The sequence below is a fragment of the Eschrichtius robustus genome, chromosome 10, assembly GCF_028021215.1.
Source record: "Eschrichtius robustus isolate mEscRob2 chromosome 10, mEscRob2.pri, whole genome shotgun sequence".
Taxonomy (NCBI): Eukaryota; Metazoa; Chordata; class Mammalia; order Artiodactyla; family Eschrichtiidae; genus Eschrichtius; species Eschrichtius robustus.
In genome coordinates, this window is record NC_090833.1 from 70,429,582 (window position 1) to 70,450,193 (window position 20,612).

At 40.3% G+C, this 20,612-nt stretch overlaps 2 protein-coding genes and 1 pseudogene across 2 annotated transcripts; all 3 read right to left on the reverse strand.

Annotated features, from left to right (window-relative positions):
* Positions 1-282: 282 nt before the first annotated feature.
* Positions 283-966, reverse strand: LOC137770358 (interferon omega-1-like). The gene has a single exon (XM_068553007.1). It carries the CDS (start codon positions 964-966, stop codon positions 283-285), a length of 684 nt encoding a protein of 227 aa, XP_068409108.1.
* A 9,886-nt stretch (positions 967-10,852) lies between these two features.
* LOC137770359 (interferon alpha-1-like) lies at positions 10,853-11,422 on the reverse strand. Its single transcript, XM_068553008.1, has one exon. It carries the CDS (start codon positions 11,420-11,422, stop codon positions 10,853-10,855), a length of 570 nt encoding a protein of 189 aa, XP_068409109.1.
* An 8,411-nt stretch (positions 11,423-19,833) lies between these two features.
* Positions 19,834-20,340, reverse strand: LOC137770360 (interferon alpha-7-like; annotated as a pseudogene).
* Between the last annotated feature and the right edge of the window lie 272 nt (positions 20,341-20,612).

The window sequence follows — 20,612 nt, forward strand, 5'->3', positions numbered from 1 at the left end:
AATATCTTTTACATTAAAATATAAATAAGATATAAGAATAAATATATAAATATAAATATAATTAAGTAAACAATAAATAAATAACATCAGGGCAGTCACATCTTAGGGACTGATGCCCTTAGGGCTTAAGAATTTTAACATATACTTGTGTATTATTACTGACAAAGTATCAGCTGAATTAGTTCAATAAATTCTGTGATTAAAGTTGAAATAAGAGCCTTCTGAAATGACCAAACATATATGTGCAAGGGTGATATGGCATCTTAGTCAATGAGAAATATTTCAAGGTGACCCCAGGTCTCTATCCATAATTCTTATCCTTTCTTGCAAGTTGGTTGATGAAGACAAGGATCTCATGATTTCCACTCTGACAATTTCCCAGGCACAGTCACTGTATTTCTTCTCTTTCAGGTAGAGATGGATTCCCTGGAAGTACCTCTTCACGGCCAGTGTAGGGCCCGTCACTGCCAGGGCAGATTCTTCCTCTCCCATCACCTGCACCAAGCAGGCGTCCAGGTCCTCCAGCTGCTGATGGAGTCCAGTGTGGAGTTTGTCCAGGAGGGAGGTGTCCCAGGCGGCAGAGGAGCGCTCTGTGTGGAAGAGGCGGAAGATCTGCTGGAGCATCTCGTGGCGGACAGAGGTGGCCTGGGCCTTCGGGAGCTGGCTGCCATCCACCGTGTCCTGGGGGAAACCGAAGTCTTTTCTATCCTTCAGACAGAAGTGAGGGGGGATTCTCCTCATTTGGCCCAGAAGCATGAAGTTCCTCCTGCTAATCCGCACGTGGTTCTGAGACAGGTCGCAGCCCAGAGATCTACCAGGGCCGTAGCTGAACACCACCAGGGCGGTCAGTAGAGAGAGCACGAAGGCCATGGGGCAAATGAAGCTGCAGCTGGCCTGGCTGAGACGGGCGTCTGGGGGAACCTTGGGGGTAGGTTCTCTGATGACATTCTTTCTAAGCAAGGCCATTAAATAGGGAACACAGTAATTTTCATTTTCTAAACACTTCTATACACTTTTACTTCCTTTTTTGGGTTTCATTTATGTATTCTCAGTGTGGTCTAAGAAGATGTTATCAATCTAAACCATTAATTTTGCACTTTTCCCAATAATTTCAGATGTGCCCATCCAAATGGGTATTTATTAATCAAATGAGAAATGTCTTTGTGTTAAAGTCAGAAATGCTACAGGTATGTAAGTACATTCTCTCTCTCTCTCTCTCTCTCCTTTTCATGCATAAATATTGCTTTTCTCTGTTCCAGGAACAAATTTTTAGCCATGACCTTAGTCTCCATTTTTACTGCCTTACTTTATATAGAAAGGCAGGCTTCCTCAGCCCTATGGTTTCTGTACTTTTTTAGGGATTTACTAGACTACCTCTGGCAATTAAGCTCTTTGAAGCCAAAGAGGGGTTTCACAGCAGAGGCTGATGATTATAAGTGAATGAGCTTTTTAATGTTTCTCTTCCTTCACATTCATACAGGTCCATGTGGTTATGCTTCAGGGGACCACAAGGTCAGTACTAGTACCCTTTCTTTCTACCATTTTCTTACTGGAGACTTAGTCCTCCACAGGCTGGGCCAATACTCCCACCAGGAATACTGGTTCTTTTCAGAGAATATGGGTGTGGAGGTCCTAATTCCAAAAGAATTGTATTTTCCCAGCAACACCTCACTCACAAGGGAGAGATCACATCTAGTCACACCCTCTCCTCTATAGTGACAGAGTCCCCTTCCTAACCTGGACTCCCTGCCTGAGGGCAGGCTCACCACATCCAGAGGACTTTAAAATCCCCTTTCTGTGGAGGGGCTTGTTTATTGTTGGGAAAATAATTCATCTTCCAGGACCCTCACCCTTGCCCCTGGAGTGTTTGTGTGAAGGACTCTAGTCCTCAGTGGTGACCTCCTCTTCTCCTGACCTGTATCAGAAGTGTCAGCAGCCCTCAGATGCTGAGAGCAAACGTGTGTTTTCTCTGAGGAGGTGGAGGAATCATCCAATTCTAATCATTTCACCCTGAGTAAACAAATAATTTTTATTTTACCAAATACAAATTTTATTATTCAACTCTTTTACTAAAACTAGTGAACACTTGTTACACTCAAAGTTTCTGAGCTGGAGGCAGAGAATTCAGTGATGGTGTTGTCTCTCATTAAAGCTTATGTCACAGAAACCAGTGAGGTTCAGTTGTTCATTCAGCCAGTTGATGCCACTGGGCTTCTCCCTTCCTCTGTCTCCCTCTGAGAATGCAGGGCAGTGAGGCCCAAGGTATTATGTCAGGGAGAAATAGCCTTGTTTCCTCTACTTGTGTGCGATTCTACATTTAAAGTTTTAAAGTTTTTTATAAATTATATTCACTTAGTGACTTATTGGGCAAAATTTGTCTTGCTGCTCCTAATTAGTTCTCATTCATGGTGAGGTAAGAGCAATACAGGGAAGTAAAAAAGGCAGAGGGGCTGCGGTCTCTATCATTTTCAATGCTTTAAATTTTTTATTTCTCATTGCTACTTTCTTATAAAGTAAAATTCCACAATTATTTTGTGGGTGAAAAGAAAACTAATGTAAGGTGAAAGTCACGAATGTGAAAGAAGGGAAGTGATTTTCCACAGACACAATGACATATTCTAAGTTAGCAAAATTTAATACAACATAGTTGGGGAAGGGTAAAAGCCAATATGAATAACAGAAAGGCTGGAAAATGGCTGCTTCTGCCAGAAACTCAAAGAAGACCAAGTCTTGGGTTAACTGACTGCCTTCAGCTTTGCAAGACCAGGCACCTGATTTTTCTTTCATTTAATCAATATGTGATTATTTTTGAAGAAAGAGGGAAGAAGTCACACCGATCAGCTCACAAGCAACTGGCAACCAGAACCCAATGGCTAGAACACTAACCCTCTGTGGCAGGATCGTGGAGATCAGCCTTGCTGAGCATCTGTCTAGTTGATGAATCCACTCAGGCAATAAGAAGAGTGCTTTGAGAACACTAGATTAAACGGAAGGAAATTAGATGATGCCAAATGATACTGATCTTAATCTGGATAATAGTAATCGTCATATTAAAAAGTAGCAACTGGGGACTTCCCTGATGGTCCAGTGGGTAAGACTCTGAGCTTCCAATGCAGGGGGCCCAGGTTCGATCGCTGACTGGGGAAGTAGATCCCACATGCATGCCACAACTAAGAGTCCACATACCACAGCTAAAGATCCTGCATGCCTCAACAAAGATCCCTCATGTTGCAACTAAGACCCAGTGCAGCCAAAATAAATAAATAAATATTAAAAAAAAGAGAGAGAGACAGAGTCTTTGCTGAGAGATGTAGGGAATATGTTGAAAAAAAAAAAGTAACAACTGAATTTTATTGCTTGCTTATAAGTAACTAGCCACTTTCTAAGTTCTATTAACTTGGTCCTCTCAGTAACCCTATTTCGATCACACTCACTTATACAGCTGGAGACAAATATCGATCTGGACGGATGAACTATTCCAAACGTACCATAGATACAAGGGCAAACCTTAGTGAGGGGCTTTTCTATGATTTGTCTGAAAGAGCCCATTAAAGAAAGTGAAGGGTGGAAAAGAACATGATATTTAGGAACCAACTAAATCAGCAGAGGGAGGAGAGTGAGATGACAAAGGACCCTTAATTCCACTTCAGATGCCAAAGGATTGCTGTCTCTTGTTTTGGAGGGCTACACAGGGTGTGGTCTGTCAACTGAGCTGACTTTAAGTTCTAAGCAAAAATAGGCAAAATCCCTATTAAACAGTTAGAAAGGAGTGGATTTTTCTGCCAATTGAAGGAACAAGTCTAAGATTTTATGAGTGATTTCTTCAACGAAATACAGTCAATAACTTTATTAATCCAACAACAGCAGACCTCTGGAATCTATGTATTTTTAACTCTTGAGTTTTCTTGTGAGTTTAAGAACAAAGTAAAAGCACCTAACGATTTCTAGCCATATGACCTCTGACGTTTCTTCTTCAGGATTACAACTAAAAAGTCACTCGCCATCCGGTTCTACAAGAATGAAGTCACTAGTCACTGTAGTCCCTGACCGCAGCACGCCCTGTTAGGAGTTCAGGGTGGAGATGAGGAACGAGGCATGCCGTGCTCTGGGAAAACTGACAGAACAGGCCAGTAGGTCGTTAAATAATTTCCCAAGAAAATTTAATAAACGCAATTTCTTGCATGTTCTCCGTATGTAAAAAGCCCTAAAATCATTAACAGAGACATCTGTTTCTCATGACTAGCAGCAAGCTTCTAACAAGATGTGTTCTTGATTACATGTACCTACCTCACCAAAATCACCAGTATATACTGACCTCCCCCTTACGTCCTTGGGGCAGTTCGTCAGAGCTGACTGAAAGGCTATCCTCCAGGTTATGGTCCTCAGTAAGTCCTCCCCAAAATATGAACTCTCAGCTCTCATGTTGTGGTTTGTTTTCAGTCGACAAGGACCTCACTGATTTCCCAGGAGATCTCCTCAGGTCAGCCTGCTGTTCTCATTCTCAATGAAGACACCTCCATTTCTCACCTACAGTCCAGACTGGACATCCGTTTGTCTACTGATAGAGTCCAAATAAGAATCTCTACTCTTTATTGTTCCAACTATTGGTTAAGATGTGGGTACCGAAGAGGCCTTATGTATGACCAAGACGAAAGAGCATACGTGCTTCCTAGACAGAAGCAGTGAAGGTTTTTAATGGGCTCCTTAGCAGGGAGAGTCTGGCTTGAACTCCAGAGTCATCCTCATGGCCTTGTAGAGTTGTCTTTATTTAAATTTCTAGCCTCAGCCCATTAAAACATCATAAGATAATACTGAAGAATTGAAATAAAAATATTATTTAAAAAATGATTTGTTAATAAAATGATGTTTTTAGCAGTAATATAGGAATGGTTTCTGCTTGTTTTAGGACCCTAATCCTTAGGAAGGTTTCCAAACCTCTAAATGTACTTTAAATGTCCTTCTGACTTTAAAATACCTACTCAGTGCTGTATGCACCAACTGGAAAGAACAGAAAGATGATTGATCCTTCAGTGTCCTCTTTCCAAATTGCCTAAATTTAATAAATGAATTTCCACTTAGCTCTGTGTTGCTTTTAGAAATTGTGACCTTCCAGTGTGCATGTTGCTGATACCTGCCCTGCTGGAAAGGCTCTACCCCAGTTGTTGCTAAATATATTAAAATCCCTGCCTGTGTCCCTTCTATTCAAGCATGTTTTATTTTGTTTGTCTTTCAAAGGGGCAAAGGCATCATGATGGAATGTATGAAGTTTCTTGGATTGCATTGTCCCCAGGAATATCCTTCCCTGCTCTGTGATAACTTGCTGGGTCCTAAGGACGAAACAAGTTTGCAGCTGGCACTGAGTAACCCTCGTCCCTTCCAAGACTCTGCAGGCTGCTGTGGTATCAGTGCTGGGGACACTGCTAGTGGCCACGTCCTTCTGGGAGAACTCTGTGCTATCGCACGCACCTCAATCTTTTCTTCTCTGAAAAGGAATGTTCTGGAGAAACACTTGCCTCAGTGCAGCTCATCTGTGTCCTTCCATGTCCTGAGGACCTGCCGCTGTTCCAGTGAACGCTTTCAACATCTCTGTTCTCCTTCCAAGTTCTCAAGCTGCTGCTGCCTTTCAACTCCATGTTTCCTGCGCTTTGGGCTTTTTGAACAAATAAGAGTCCTGAAGCAGGTGAGTTCCTCCTAGTGCAGTCAGCACGTGGAAGTGCGCAAATAGAGGCACAGGTGAGCTCCTGGATTCTCCACCATTGTTCATTGTTGGGCAGGGTGCCATCTATTCGCTGTGTTTCTCTGGGAGCCTGGACAGTCTGGACCTGCAGTGCTTGGCAGGCGGGGAGGGTGGAGCCATATGAGAGCTTCTGACAAACCTAGAACTTTCACTCAGCTTCTGCTTTCCATTGGTGGCTTTGTAGTCTTAAGGGGAAATTGACAGCCAGAAACCCTAATGGAGAAGGAAACAGCTGTATGAATGGGCAGTACAGCTTAATGCAGAGTGAATGGGGAAAGTACACTATGGATTTCTACGCTGGGAGGGACTGAATGCTTGTGATATTTTAGTGAAAGAATGGGATCCAGGAAAACAGAGAGGAAGGGGAATTTTGCCATGTATCAGAATCAGCAGATAGATATATGGAATTTTATATATATAGTATACCTTATATTATATATTCATAAGTATGTAGCATAGATATATATTATTATATTATTATGCATAAAATTACATACAACTGATGAAACAGTTTTTCCCAATTCTGTTTTTTAGGCTGTCATTGTTTTGCAGTCAGTGACAGAGAGAGGGAGAGGAGAATTCATTATTCCCATTTAGGTCTATATGAAAAAATAAGAAGATAGGCACTACCTGTTTAGCCTTCACTCAGTGGATGATATTCTGCTAAAGGCTCTTTAGTGTTCCAGTTTGTCTAATACCACAGCAACTCTAGGAATATTTTCATTTACTTTATATTTGAGGAAACTGAGCCTCAGGGAAGTTAAGTGATTCTCCAGGATCACACATATGTCCTGGCAGAATCTACATGCAATGCAGAATCCTATCTCACATATAAATAATTATTTAAATTTCATCCTGTTTAATTCTCAAACCCTTGGTTTCCTTCTTCAGTGCTTCCTGAAGATCGCTGTTCCCTGGCTGACTCCTAAGTGCACTGGCTACTCCATCTCTGTGTCCTTGGCAGCCTCTCCTTCTCTTTCTCAGTCTTAAAAGTTGAAGGTCCTCATAAGGTTTAGGTCCTCTTCTCATTCTACATCCTACTCATAAGTAATGATATCCTTACCATATCTTGATTTTCAAATATGCAACAAACACAAATTAATATCTCCATGATGTACATTGTTGTAGATTCCAGATCTGCATATGCATCCACCAATGGGAAATCTGTCTTTAGATGTTTGTAGAGCACTTTATAGAATACATCTGCCTTTCCCCTTCTTGAAAAGCCTCATTCCAGATGCTAGTGAGAGAATCCCGTTTCCTTTATCTCTCATTGTAACAGGAAACTTAATTGAACTAATTTTAGCATGATTACTGTTTTTATATCTCTTTCTTTTCCAAACAGAACTCTCCTAAAAGAGAGGTTTGGCATTTGCTTTTTTCACCTCTTTATTCGCAGAACTATTATATATCTGATATAGAAAATGAAGTTGTAAAATATAACCTACTGAAACAAATGAATGATGAGTAGAATTCATCATACAGGACTTCCCTGGTGGCGCAGTGGTTAAGAATCTGCCTGCCAATGCAGGAGACACGGGTTTGATCCCTGGTCCAGGAAGATCCCACATGCTGTGGAGCAATTAAGCCCATGTGCCACAAGTACTGAGCCTGAGTTCTGCAGCCCGCAAGGCTCAAATACTGAGCCTGCGAGCCACAACTACTGAAGCCCGTGCACCCTAGAACCCGCACACTGCAACTACGGAGCCCACTCGCCACAACTACTGAAGCCTGCGTGCCAAGAGCCCATGCTCCGCAACAAGAGAAGCCACTGCAATGAGAAGCCCGTGCACCGCAGCAAAGAGTAGCCCCCGCTCGCCGTAACTAGAGAAAGCCCGTGCCTACCAACAAAGGTCCAACACAGCAAAAAAAAAAAAAAAGAATTCATCATCCATTTTTCAGTATGCTTTGAGAATTTAAGCTATTTCTTTTTATAAGAATAAACAAATCCAAGCTGTCATCTGGGGAAGAGTTTCATAAATTAAACAAGAAAATAATTTGAAAAAAGATAAAGGTAAGCATATTTTATTATATTTGAATACATTATAAAGTTCAATGTGATATTATACAAGCAAAAGTATTTTAAATACCATACATAGTTTGACTGAGATAAAGTAGAAGAATAAAATAGGTGAATACATTAGAGCCTTTCACACTTTAATCACTGTTATTTTGAACTCCTGGTCTGATAATTCCTAAATTTCTACTGTATCTGAGTCTGTTTCTGATATTTGCTCTATCACTTCAAACTGTGTTTTTCACTTTTTAGTATGGTAAGTTTCTTTAAAAGTTGAACTTGATGTACAGAATAAAAGGAACTGAGGTAAATTGACCATTAGATGAGGATTTACATTTATCTTTCTAAGAGGTTGGCTGTGTTTACTTCTAGTCCTGGGCTCTGTTTCTGCCCTCTTTATTTTCCATATCAGCTAAGCTGGCTTATCCTTCAGGATTGGTCTTCTTCTTTTTTTTTTAAAATTAATTAATTTATTTCTTTATGTTTGGCTGCCTTGGGTCTTCGTTGCTGTGCGTGGGCTTTCTTTAGTTGCGGTGAGCGGGGGCTACTCTTCTTTGCGGTGCGAGGGCTTCTCATAGCGGTGGCTTCTCTTGTTGCGGAGAACAGGCTCTAGGTGCACAGGCTTCAGTAATTGTGGCACGCAGGCTCTAGAGCGGAGGCTCAGTAGTTGTGGCACACGGGCTTAGTTGCTCCGCAGCATGTGGGATCTTCCCGGACCAGGGCTCGAACCGTGTGCCCTACAGTGGCAGGTGGATTCTTAACCACTGCATCACCAGGGAAGTCCGGGATTGGTTTTCTTGAAAATAGATTTATTAGACCTGTTTGGCAAATAACCACCATAGGAGACAGGTCTGCATCTTGTTCTCCATTGTATCATTAGCACAGAGTTCATAACAATTACTCCAAATAATTATTAACAGAGTATTCTTAGATTTTCCATCAGACCTCCCATCAGAAGCTTCTGTTCACCTTGCATCAGAACCTTATATTGAAGTAATTAATAACCATCATTAGATGATTCAGTAGATTTCTACTGAGCCTCTTGGTTCATCATTCTCCATCTCACAATGAAGATGTAGGGCAGTGAAAATGTAGGGCATAGGATGCTAGATAAAATTAGCCTTCTTTGCTTTCCTGGTGTCAGAGACTTTGTAATGTTATACGTTCTTTTTCAGTTCATATTTTTCTGGACAAGGGTTGTCTTGCTACTACTGAATTACTTTCTGTTTCATTTTGAGTTTAGTAGCTTAATAGGAAAGTAAAAACGGAAACATAAAGGGCCTGTACCATGATTTTCCATAATGTTCAATACATCACCAATTTCCTTCTCCATTCAACTTTCTTGGAAAGCGTCATTGCATTTGATGCACTGAAGTAAAATGAAAACAGATACAAACCTGACTATGATGAGAGTGAAAGAAGTAAAGTGACTCCCCTGGTAAAACAATGACAATGGGAGTTCTTCTCTTGTCACTCTTCCACCTACTCCAGTATGGTTTCTGCTGATTAATTCCACCAAATCAGCTCTCAGTAAGGTCAGTTCCATCTGTTTCCCATGTAGTGGATGATTTCAATCTACAGAGCAGCTTACTGACAATCAATATAATGTTAATCAAAATGATGATAAATTATCCTTGTGAATAATTAAATATGTCATGTTTTAAAGTAAATAAAATATTAAACATGATTATGAGTTACAGTACATCAAATCCATGAAATCTCTTCTGAGGCAAAAATGTTTAAGAAAGGGAAAACCATGCAGAGAGTAAAATGATCCACCTTCTACTCTAGGTCCCAGCCTTGCGTAGGACCTCCTTTCTTTCCTCCAATTCAGATGGCAGATATCTCAAACCTGTTTTCTGTGTATATTGTCATTAACTTCTCTTACTCATCCTTCCACCTTCTCTTCACCTTCTGCTGATTAAGTCTACCAAACAAGCTCTCACTAAGTGGCCAATGCCATCTCTTTTCCCAATGTAGGGAGCATTTTCCATCTACGTTTTCATGAATGCTTTGAGTCTTCTAAGCAGTTTCAGTCTTTTCAAACACGGTCTTCTCACCATTCTCTCTCGTCCTGTTAACATATGGCCATTCCATGTCTGCTTCCTTTGTGGTGTTCCCTCCCTTTTAAGGTTAAGGTCATAGGACTCAATTTTAAGTCCTTTTCTCATTCTATACTCTCCTCGCATTTGATCACTTCTTCAGTTCCATGCTTTACACTTCATGGGATTGCTTGTAAATTGCCATCTCCAGTATCCAATGGACATTGTGCACTGAAGTGTCTACTAGTTAGCTATAGGTAATATCTACTACTTTTATTTTTGTATCCTCACATGGCTTGATCCACCTTCTACTGGGGGAATTCCATTTTTCTCCCCACTCATTGTAGCATTCAACCTAACTGATATTCATTTCTACTACAAATCAGGACTATTTTAAAAATAAGTAATAAAATTTAATTGAATTATGAATTAATTATTGTTTTTAGGTTACTCTCCTTAAAAAAAATATCAAAGTTATAAAAAGCAAGATTGGATTAGTTATGTTCATGTCTGTGTCCTGAGGGCAACACAGAACCTGGCTAGAGGAAGTCTATTTTTATTTCTAATGTGAGAATCGTAATGATGGTCAAGGAATTGTAGCACATTCTTTAATCATTTTGCACATTCAGGCTTGGTGTTTCTTTTTTAAAGAATAAACAAATGAAGTTTTCTATAGTAAGAATTTAATGAACAAAGAAAACTCATAAACTGAGTTAATACAAAGTATATATTTTTTCTCTTAACCACAGTGTATACATGCACATAATATTATGTAAATAAAAATAATTTAAATCTTTATAAATATTGAAATAAATATTAAAATAGATAAATAAATAAGTAGATAAGTAAGTAGATAGATCAGCGTAGGCATCTATGAGGGACTAGTGCCTGTAGAGTAGAACATCATGTTGCTTAATATTCCTGAAAACACTTGACAAATTAATTCAATTCAGGGCGTGATGAGAGCAGAAATGAGAGTCTTTGACATGGCAGCACAGGTGGAAGTGTGGTCTTGTTAGGCAGTGAGAATCATTTCCGTGTTGAAGCAGGTGTGTGTCACTCCTTCCCCCTGAGTCTTTCTTGCAAGTTTGTTGATGAAGAGAAGGATCTCATGACTTCTGCTCTGACAATCTCCCAGGCACAAGGGCTGTATTTCTTCTCTTGCAGATAGACAGTGATTCTGTGGAAGTATTTCCTCACAGCCAGGATGGAGTCCTCCTTCAGCAGGGGAGTCCCTTCCAGCCCCGCCTCCTGCATCACACAGGCTTGCAGGTCAGTGAGCTGCTGAGAAAGTGCAGTGCAGAACTTGTCCAGGAGGGTCTCATCCCAAGCGGCAGCCGAGCCCTCCGTGCTGAAGAGCCGGAAGGTCTGCTGGATCGTCTCATGGACGACAGCGATGGCTTGAGCCTTCTGGAACTGGTTGCCTCCAAACGCCTCCTGGGGGAATCCAAAGTCATTTCTGTCCTTCAGGCAGGAGAAGGGGGAGATTCTCCTCATTTGTTGCAGGAGCATCAGGGCCCTCGTGTTAGCCAGGCTGTGGGTCTGAGGCAGGTCGCAGCCCAGAGAGCAGCTGGAGTTGCAGCTGAGCAGCAGCAGGGCCAGGAGTAAGGACAAGGTTGGGGCCATCGGGGACCTTGCAGATGCTGCTGGCCTGGCTGAGGTGGGGACTCTGTGAACCCTGCTCTCTAGGTTCTCTGAAGACCTTCCTTCAGGCCTGGGTCTTAAATAGGGACATATTCATTTCCATTTTCTGAATATTTCTTGTTACTTTCTACTTCTGTTTTTGCTTTTCATTTTGCACTCTCCAAATGGGTTAGGGCAGTGTTTCACAAATATTTTTTTCCATTATTGCCTCTGCCCCTGCCCACAGAGCCTTCTTAGATAGTTTTTCCTAATTGTCCCCCCAACATGAAATTTTGATAACACATATGTCCTGTGTATGTATTTATGTACTCCATGGATATCTCTACTCTGTACATATAAAAAGTGCAAAGCTTACTCTTTGTATTCACTGCAGGGTTAAGAATGACAAAATGTTTTAAAGCTATTGAATTTTAAAAAAATTTTTATTGGAGTAGAGTTGGTTTAAAGTGTTGTGTTAGTTTCAGGTGTACAGCAAAGTGAATCAGTTATACATATACATATATCCACTCTTTTTTAGATTCTTTTCCCATATAGGTCATTATAGAGTATTGAGTAGAGTTCCCTGTGCTACAAAGTAGATCCTTATTATTTATCTATTTTGTATATAGTAGTGTGTATATGTCAATCCCAATCTCCCAGTTTATCCCTCCCCCCCTTACCCTCTGGTAACCATAAGTTTGTTTTCTACATCTGTCACTCTGTTTCTGTTTTGTAGATAAGTTCATTTGTACCCTTTTTTTAGATTCCACATATAAGCTATATCATATGATATTTGTCTTTCTCTGTCTGACTTACTTCACTTGGTATGACCATCTCTAGGTCCATCCATGTTGCTGCAAATGGCATTATTTCATTCTTTTTTATGGCTAAATAATATTCCATTATATATATGTACTACATCTTCTTTATCCATTCCTCTGTCAATGGACATTTAGGTTGCTTCCATGTCCTGGCTATTGTAAATAGTGCTGCAATGAACATTGGGGTGCATGTATCTTTTCTTCCCTTTTTTCTCTATTTTTTTATTACTTTTTATTGGAGTATAGTTGCTTTACCTTGTTGTGTTAGTTTCTGCTGTACAGCAAAGTGAATCAGTTATATGTATACATATATCCTCTCTTTTTTGGGTATCCTTCCCATTTAGGTCACCACAGATCACTGAGTAGAGCTCCCTGTGCTATACAGTAGGTTCTCATTAGTTATCTATTTTATACATAGTAGTGTATATATATCCATCCCAATCTCCCAATTCATCCTACCCCACTTTTCCCACCTTGGTATCCATAAGTTTGTTCTCTACATCTGTGTCTCTATTTCTACTTTGCAAATAAGTTCGTCTGTACCATTTTTCTAGATCCACATATGAGCGATATTATACAATATTTGTTTTTTTCTTTCTGACTTACTTCACTCTGTATGACAGTCTCTAGGTCCATCCACATCTCTGCCAATGGCACAATTTTGTTCCTTTTTATGGCTAATATTCCACTGTATATATGTACCACATCTTCTTTATCCATTCATCTGTTGATGGACATTTAGGTTGCTTCCAGTTCCTGGCTATTGTAGATAGTGCTGCTATGAACATTGGGTGCATGTATCTTTTTGAATTATGGTTTTCTTCGGGTATGTGCCCAGGAGTGGGATTGCTGGGTCATATGGTAGTTCTATTTTTAGGGTTTTTTAAAATTATTTATTTATTTGGCTGAGCCAGGTCTTAGTTGCAGCATGTGGGATCTTTAGTTGCAGCATGCGAGATCTTTTTGTTGCGGCATGCAGGCTCTTAGTTGTGGCATGCAGGATCTAGTTCCCTGACCAGGGATTGAACCCGGGCTGCCTGCATTGGGAGCGCGGAGTCTTAACTGCTGGACCACCAGGGAAGTTCCTATTTTTAGTTTTTTAAGGAACCTCCATACTGTTCTCCATAGTGGCTGTATCAATTTACATTCCCACCAACAGTGCAAGAGGGTTCCCTTTTCTCCACACCCTCTCCAGCATTTATTGTAGGTTTTTTGATGATGGCCATTCTGACCAGTGTGAAGTGATACTTCATTGTAGTTTTGATTTGCGTTTCTCTAATAATTAGTGATGCTGAGCATCATGTGCTCTTTGGCCATCTGCATATCTTCTTTGGAGAAATGTCTATTTAGATATTCTGCCCATTTTTTTAAAGCTTTTTTAAAATATAAATTTATTTAATTAATTAATTTATTTTTTGGCTGTGTTGGGTCTTTGTTGCTGTGCGCTGGCTTTCTCTAGTTGCAGTGAGCGGGGGCTATTCTTCATTGCTGTGTGCGGTCTTCTCATTGCAGTGGTTTCTCTTGTTGTGGAGCATGGGATCTAGGTACACAGGCTTCCGTAGTTGTGGCATGCAGGCTCAGTAGTTGTGGCTCACGGGCTTAGTTGCTCCACGACATGTGGGATCTTCCCGGACCAGGGATTGAACCCGTGTCCCCTGAATTGGCAGGCAGATTCTTAGCCACTGCACCACCAGGGAAGTTCCTTCCACCCATTTTTTGATTGGGTTGTTTGTTTTTTTGATATTGAGCTGCATGAGCTGTTTGTATATTGTGGAGATTAATCCCTTGTCAGTTGCCTCGTTCGCAAATATTTTCTCCCATTCTGAGGGTGGTCTTTTCATTTCGTTTATGATTTCCTTTGCTGTGTAAAAGCTTTTAAGTTTAATTAGGTCCCATTTGTTTATTTCTGTTTTTATTTCCATTTCTCTAGGAGGTGGGTCAAAAAGGATCTTGCTGTGATTTATGTCATAGAGTGTTCTGCCTATGTTTTCCTCTAAGAGTTTTATAGTGTCTGGTCTTACATTTAGGTCTTTAATCCATTTTGAGTTTATCTTTGGGTATGGTGATAGGGAGTGTTCTAATTTCATTCTTTTACATGTAGCTGTCCAGTTTTCCCAGCACCACTTATTAAAGAGACTATCTTTTCTCCATTGTATATTCTTGCCTCCTTTGTCATAGATTAGGTGACCATAGGTGCATGAGTTTACCTCTGGACTTTCTATCCTGTTCCATTGATCTATATTTCTGTTTTGGGGCCAGTACCGTATGGTTTTGATTACTATAACTTTGTAGTGCAGTCTGAAGTCAGGGAGCCTGATTCCTCCAGCTGCGTTTTTCTTTCTCAATATTGCTTAGCTTTTCATGGTCTTTTGTGTTTCCATATAAATTGTAAAATTTTTTGTTCTAACTCTGTGATAAATGCCATTGGTAATTTGATAGGGATTGCATTGAATCTGTAGATTGCTTTGGGTAGTAGAGTCATTTTCACAATATTGATTCTTCCAATCCAAGAATATGGTATCAATACATCTCTCCATCTGTTTGTGTCATCTTTATTTATTTGTTTGTTTATTTATTTATTTATTTTTGGCTGCATTGGGTCTTTGTTGCTGTGCGCGGGCTTTCTGTAGTTGCAGCGAGCAGGGGCTACTCTTCGGTGCAGTGTGCAGGATTCTCATTGCGGTGGCTTCTCTCACTGCAGCGCACAGGCTCTAGGCACATGGGCTTCAGTAGTTGTGGCATGCAGGCTCAGTAGTTGTGGTGCATGGGCTTAGTTGCTGCACGGCATGTGGGATCTTCCCAGACTAGGGCTCGAACCCCTGTCCCCTGCATTGTTAGGCGGATTCTTAACCAATGCACCACCAGGGAAGTCCTGTTTGTGTCATCTTTGATTTCTTTCATCAGTGTCTTATAGTTTTCTGAGTACAGATCTTCTGCCTCCTTAGGTAGGTTTATTCCTAGGTGTTTTATTGTTTTTGATCTGATGGTAAATGGGATTGTTTTCTTGATTTCTCTTTCTGATCTTTCATTGTTAGTGTATAGGAATGCAAGAGATTTCTGTGTATTAAGTTTGTATCCTGCAACTTTACCAAATTCATTGATGAGCTCTAGTAGTTTTCTAGTAGCATCTTTAGGATTTTCTCTGTATAGTATCATGTCATCTGCAAACCGTGACAGTTTTACTTCTTTTCCAATTTGGATTCCTTTTCTATCTTTTTCTTCTCTGATTGCTGTGGCTAGGACTTCCAAGGTTATGTTGAATAATAGTGGTGAGAGTGGACATCCTTGTCTTGTTCCTGATCTTAGAGGAAACGCTTTCAGTTTTTCACCATTGAGAATGATGTTTTGCTGTGGGTTTGTTGTATATGGTCTTTATTATGTTGAGGTAGGTTCCCTCTATGCCCACTTTCTGGAGAGTTTTCTTCATAAATGGGTGTTGAATTTTGTCAAAAGATTTTTCTGTATCTATTGAGATGATCATATGGTTTTTATTCTTCAATTTGTTGATGTGGTGTATCACACTGATTGTTAAGCTATTGAATTTTAATTTAACTTTACAACTAAGTTTTCAGAGTGACTTTTAATTACTGTATTTACTTATATAAACAGGAATGTAGCAAACTACATATTTAAATAAAATTTATAAACTTTATAGTACTACCAAGGTATAGATATACTTAAAAATCATTGAAAACTGCTCAAAATCATTGAAATTTTAAAATTATTTTCTTAATATTTATTTTTAGGTACTTAACTTTTAATTTTGCTTCCTATCATAAAATAATTTTTTTCAGAAAATTATTTTTAATTTCACTGATGCTAGATATTCATCTAGATATTGTCAGCATTTTTTTCTGTTAAGCACTTGCCGTAATTATGGATGTGTTGAACAACTTCAGTAGAATTAAATGATAAAATATAACCCTTTTTGTATTTAATATACAAATACAATTTTCTATTTGTATTTAATTCCCATAGCGCAAATCACACTGAGACTCAAACATAAGCAACAACCACAAGACAGCCAATGGGAGCTCAGAAGTAAGTAAAGGCCACCTCTCACAATATTACTTTGAGATCAAGCAAATGATGGAGAGAAAGTCCTCCAATGAGCCATCAAGCCACCATAGTGTGGAGCACTGATCGTGTATGCGTTTTGTTTATCTTCCATGAACTCAGTGTCAACGCTTCTTGTATGTATGATACACAAGAAAACCCAAAGACAAAAATGAATACTAAGGAATAAGATTTTGTTGTATAGGGTTAAGCTTTGGAGTGCCACAGCATTGTAATAGCAAAATTTGTCATACCCCTAAAAACTAATGTTTGCACACATGGAAGCAGTTATCATCCCCAGTGAGAATGCATGATTTAGCAGTCATCATCAATTTGAATCTTTCTCTCTATTTTTGCATTAAATTTCAAATTTCCCTAAGGACTTTCAGAGGTGCCAATCCAAGTCTGTCCTTTTCAAACAAAAGGAAACCATCGTCATAATTAATTTAGAACTGAATAAATATTGATTATGTTGTGGAAAGAATTAACTTTCAGCTCCAATCTTTAATACTTTTTATTTTGCAGTGAAAGTTATGTTGCTTCAGCCCTCTACATTCCCATCTTCAAACAATAGGTATGTGCCCATCTTTGGCAAATCAGCTCTGTAGTAACTGGACTCTGACTTATTCTCTGTGGTATCATCGGCACCAGGCCCCGTGTAATCACTCAACAGGTAATTTTAACTAAAGCAGTTTCTTAGATTTTCTCCTCCTACTGGAAGGCATTTGCAAATGACCAAGCTATTTTGCTTCATCAGGGCCATATTTGCTGGGATTATAATCGACAATGGCTAATATTTCCACTCTTCCCTTACTGGTATCAGTCATGCCTACTGAGTTTATTGCTAAAACCACTAGGATTATGTTTCCTTTAAGGTGCATATGGCTCTGGGGATTTAAGTTGCAGCACAATTTTCAGCCTTTTCCTGGCACTATATTAAACTCATGAGGATGGCCTCATCTCTAATTTGCCCTCTACTAGGTTAAGAACTAGCCTGGTGTCATATACAGAGCCACCTATCTGAACTCAGACTCTCCCTGAATCTCACAGCTCACAGTAACCAGACACATATTACTCCTTAGTGGATCTTTATTTTTTTTTAAAGACTGTTTAGGAACATTATTATCTTAAGAACGTTAGCCATCCATTTTTATTTATTTATTTTTATTTTTAGCTGTGTTGGGTCTTCGTTTCATGCGAGGGCTTTCTCTAGTTGCGGCAAGCGGGGGCCACTCTTCATCGTGGTGCGGGGGCCACTCTTCATCGTGGTGTGCGGGCCTCTCACCTTCGCGGCCCCTCCCGTTGCGGGGCACAGGCTCCAGACGCGCAGGCTCAGCAGTTGTGGCTCACGGGCCCAATTGCTCCGCGGCATGTGGGATCTTCCCAGACCAGGGCTCGAACCCGTATCCCCTGCATTAGCAGGGAGATTCTCAACCACTGCGCCACCAGGGAAGCCCCAGTTGATCTTTATTGATGTGGCAATTACTACATTTCTCCTGAGAATCTTTGGAGACTCTTCACAAAGAATGATGAATGTTCTGTTGCATCCTGTATCTTCGTTCCATTCCATGGGAGAGTGGGCTCCTTTCAGTTTGATTTCCAAAATTTGGCCCATACTAATTAAAGCATGACTTCAGGTCCAAAACCATGAGTTTGGATTCTGAGTCCTTGGTCTGCTCTTCTTTCCTGCTAACCTGCCCTTTCATCTTTATTTACTCAGCATGAATATATTCTTACTTCTACATGACAGGCGTGTAGCCTTTAAAGACCTTTATGTTCTTAAGGTTTGGTACCCCACGAGATTCATTAAAGTGATGGTGTTAGGTGGTGGGCCCTTTGGGAGGTGATTAGGTCATGAAGATGGAGGCCTCACAATTGGAATTAGTGCCCTTTTAAAAGAGGTCTCAGATAAATCCCCCAGTCTCTGCCACGTGAAGATACAAGGAGAAGTGAACAGTGTGTGACCTGGAAGCAGGCTTTCACCAGAACTGGACCATGCTGACACCCAGATCTTGGATTTCCAGACTCTGGAACTGTGAGTAATTTCTGCTCTTTACAAACTACCCAGGCTATGCTATTTTGTTGAAGATGCCCAAATAGTAAGACATGTTCTGACCTATTGTATCCTCAGAATACCTTCCAGGAGTGTGTAAAATACCTAAAGGGAGAGACACCATCTTACCCAACCCCGTTTCCTAGACAGCTAGTCCAGTCCCTATCATTTCAGGAGCTCAATCATATATTTGATAGATACATTTGATAGATACGATGTGAGAGGACAATAATCTACAGATACTTTAAAATTCTTTGTGGTTCTACACGGGAAGTTACAATGGAATATTGTATGAGGTATTTTTTAAAAGACTCTTCGCAGCACTATTTTCTTCAAGTTCGCATTTTCAGTATTTAGAAGATAAGGATGAGAATCACAGGCCTGGACATAAATGGAAGACCCACGCTCCACTTTCAGTTCAGTCATCCTCAAGTACTTGCAAGGAGCTACGTGGCCCTACTTTTCTTGTCTCCCTCAGGTAAAAAGGAAACAACTTGTGTCTACACTTAGGAATATTTTCCTTGTTAGTCTATGCCTTTGGGAATCAACTTGAATGCTTCTTTCAAAGAGTCAGTCACGCTGTGAACTCTAATGAGTGACATCCATGTCATCATACCTAAGTTGAAATTGTGGAATCAGACCCCAAGTCAAATTTTTTTTATAATGTGAGTGTAAGCAAGAACATTGTTTTGGTTTCTTTTCTCTAGAATGTCATTAGTACACATAGTATAAAAATGAAAAGTAGTCTTATTCATTGAACTTATCTCCTCTTCCATTAGTCACCCAATAACTTCCCAACTTCTTTGCACTTAGATTCCCATGATAATAAATTCAGGCCAACTAATGTGAGCAGAGGTGATATTGCCCTATAATGTCTTGGCCCTTGAAAACATCCCATGTAATCCCCATACTTTTTCCTTTACCACTGAGTGGAATAGACTCAAACACCACAAATTGGAAATCACACGTTGAATAGAGCAACGCCACACAATAGAGGGCACCCATGTCCCTACATCACTGTTTAGCGGAAACCAACTAGAAAATTCATCTGATTAGGAATGCCTGCATTTTTCTCTTAAAGATGGAAAGATAAATTTCTATTATGACCCAATTACTGACATCTTTCTGTTTCTCTGTTACAGCAGCTAGCATGAAATTAACTGACAAATGTCTTGAACAGCATACTATGCTAACAACCTTTCCATTTTAAAATAAACATCATAGTTGGGAACCCAAATACCCTCCAAGAAGTTAAACAGATTTTAGAAAGCACGTTGTAAAATTACCTGTTTAAGAAAATAGATTGTGTTCTTCTTTGTAAATATATTTTTGTAAACTCGTGATACTCACTTCAGATAGTTTTCAGCATGTGCAGAAATATGAGTGGAGGTACCTTTGGAGGACTAAACAAACAATAATCATTTGATTAGAAGTGTCACAGGTGTACCTTTCTTCTTTATTTGTTGACAGTAATTGGAGAATTATTACATGAGAGAAAGGAACACTTTAATTTCTCCTCTGATAACCTCCCAGGCACAGGGGCTGTATTCCTTTTCCTTCAGATAGAGATGGATTCTTTGGAAGTATTTCGGGACAATTCCCAAATACGGACAATCCAGATTGTCATTTTCCACCTGCTTATGCAGTAGTTCCAAGGTGTGATCAAGGCTAGAGAGTAGTTTACGGAGTAGGGTGTTGTTCCAAGCAGCTTGGCTTTCCTCCGTGTTGAAGAAGTTACCATCTGCTGGAGCATCAGATGGTGGTAGCCGGTGCCTTGAGTCGTCAGGATTTCTGTGATATTCCCTCTTTTCCAAGGAAATTTGAAGTCGGTTCTGTCTCTAGGCATGACTGAAACGGGATCTTCTTCATCTGTCTCAAAAGTATGAAGAGTTCCCTGTTCTGTAGGCTATGGATCCAAGGCAAGTTCCAGCCAAGAGGGCAAGCAGGGATGGAGCAGAGTATCCTGCCGCTAGCAAATAGATCTGGGCCATTGAGAATTTCAGTGATTCACCAGCTGGCCGCGAGGGGGCGCGCGGGCACCACTAAACAATTAGCGGGAAGGTTCCTTCCCTGGAACCCGGGACAGCGCGCTTCTCTAGGCGGCGGCAAGAGGCCGCCGGATGTCTTTTGATCGGTTCGGCTAGGGAAACGCTGACTTCTGAGAATTTGCAGTTTCCGCGGTTTGGGCAGCGCGAGAGAAAGTGAGTTGCATCCTCACGGAGCAATTTTATACTGATTTAATAGTGCGAAAAAACTTTTGTCT

Coding starts and splice junctions, on each gene's coding strand:
- LOC137770358 (XM_068553007.1), bottom strand. CDS start 966: ATGGCCTTGCTTAGAAAGAATGTCATCAGAGAACCTACCCCCAAGGTT.
- LOC137770359 (XM_068553008.1), bottom strand. CDS start 11,422: ATGGCCCCAACCTTGTCCTTACTCCTGGCCCTGCTGCTGCTCAGCTGC.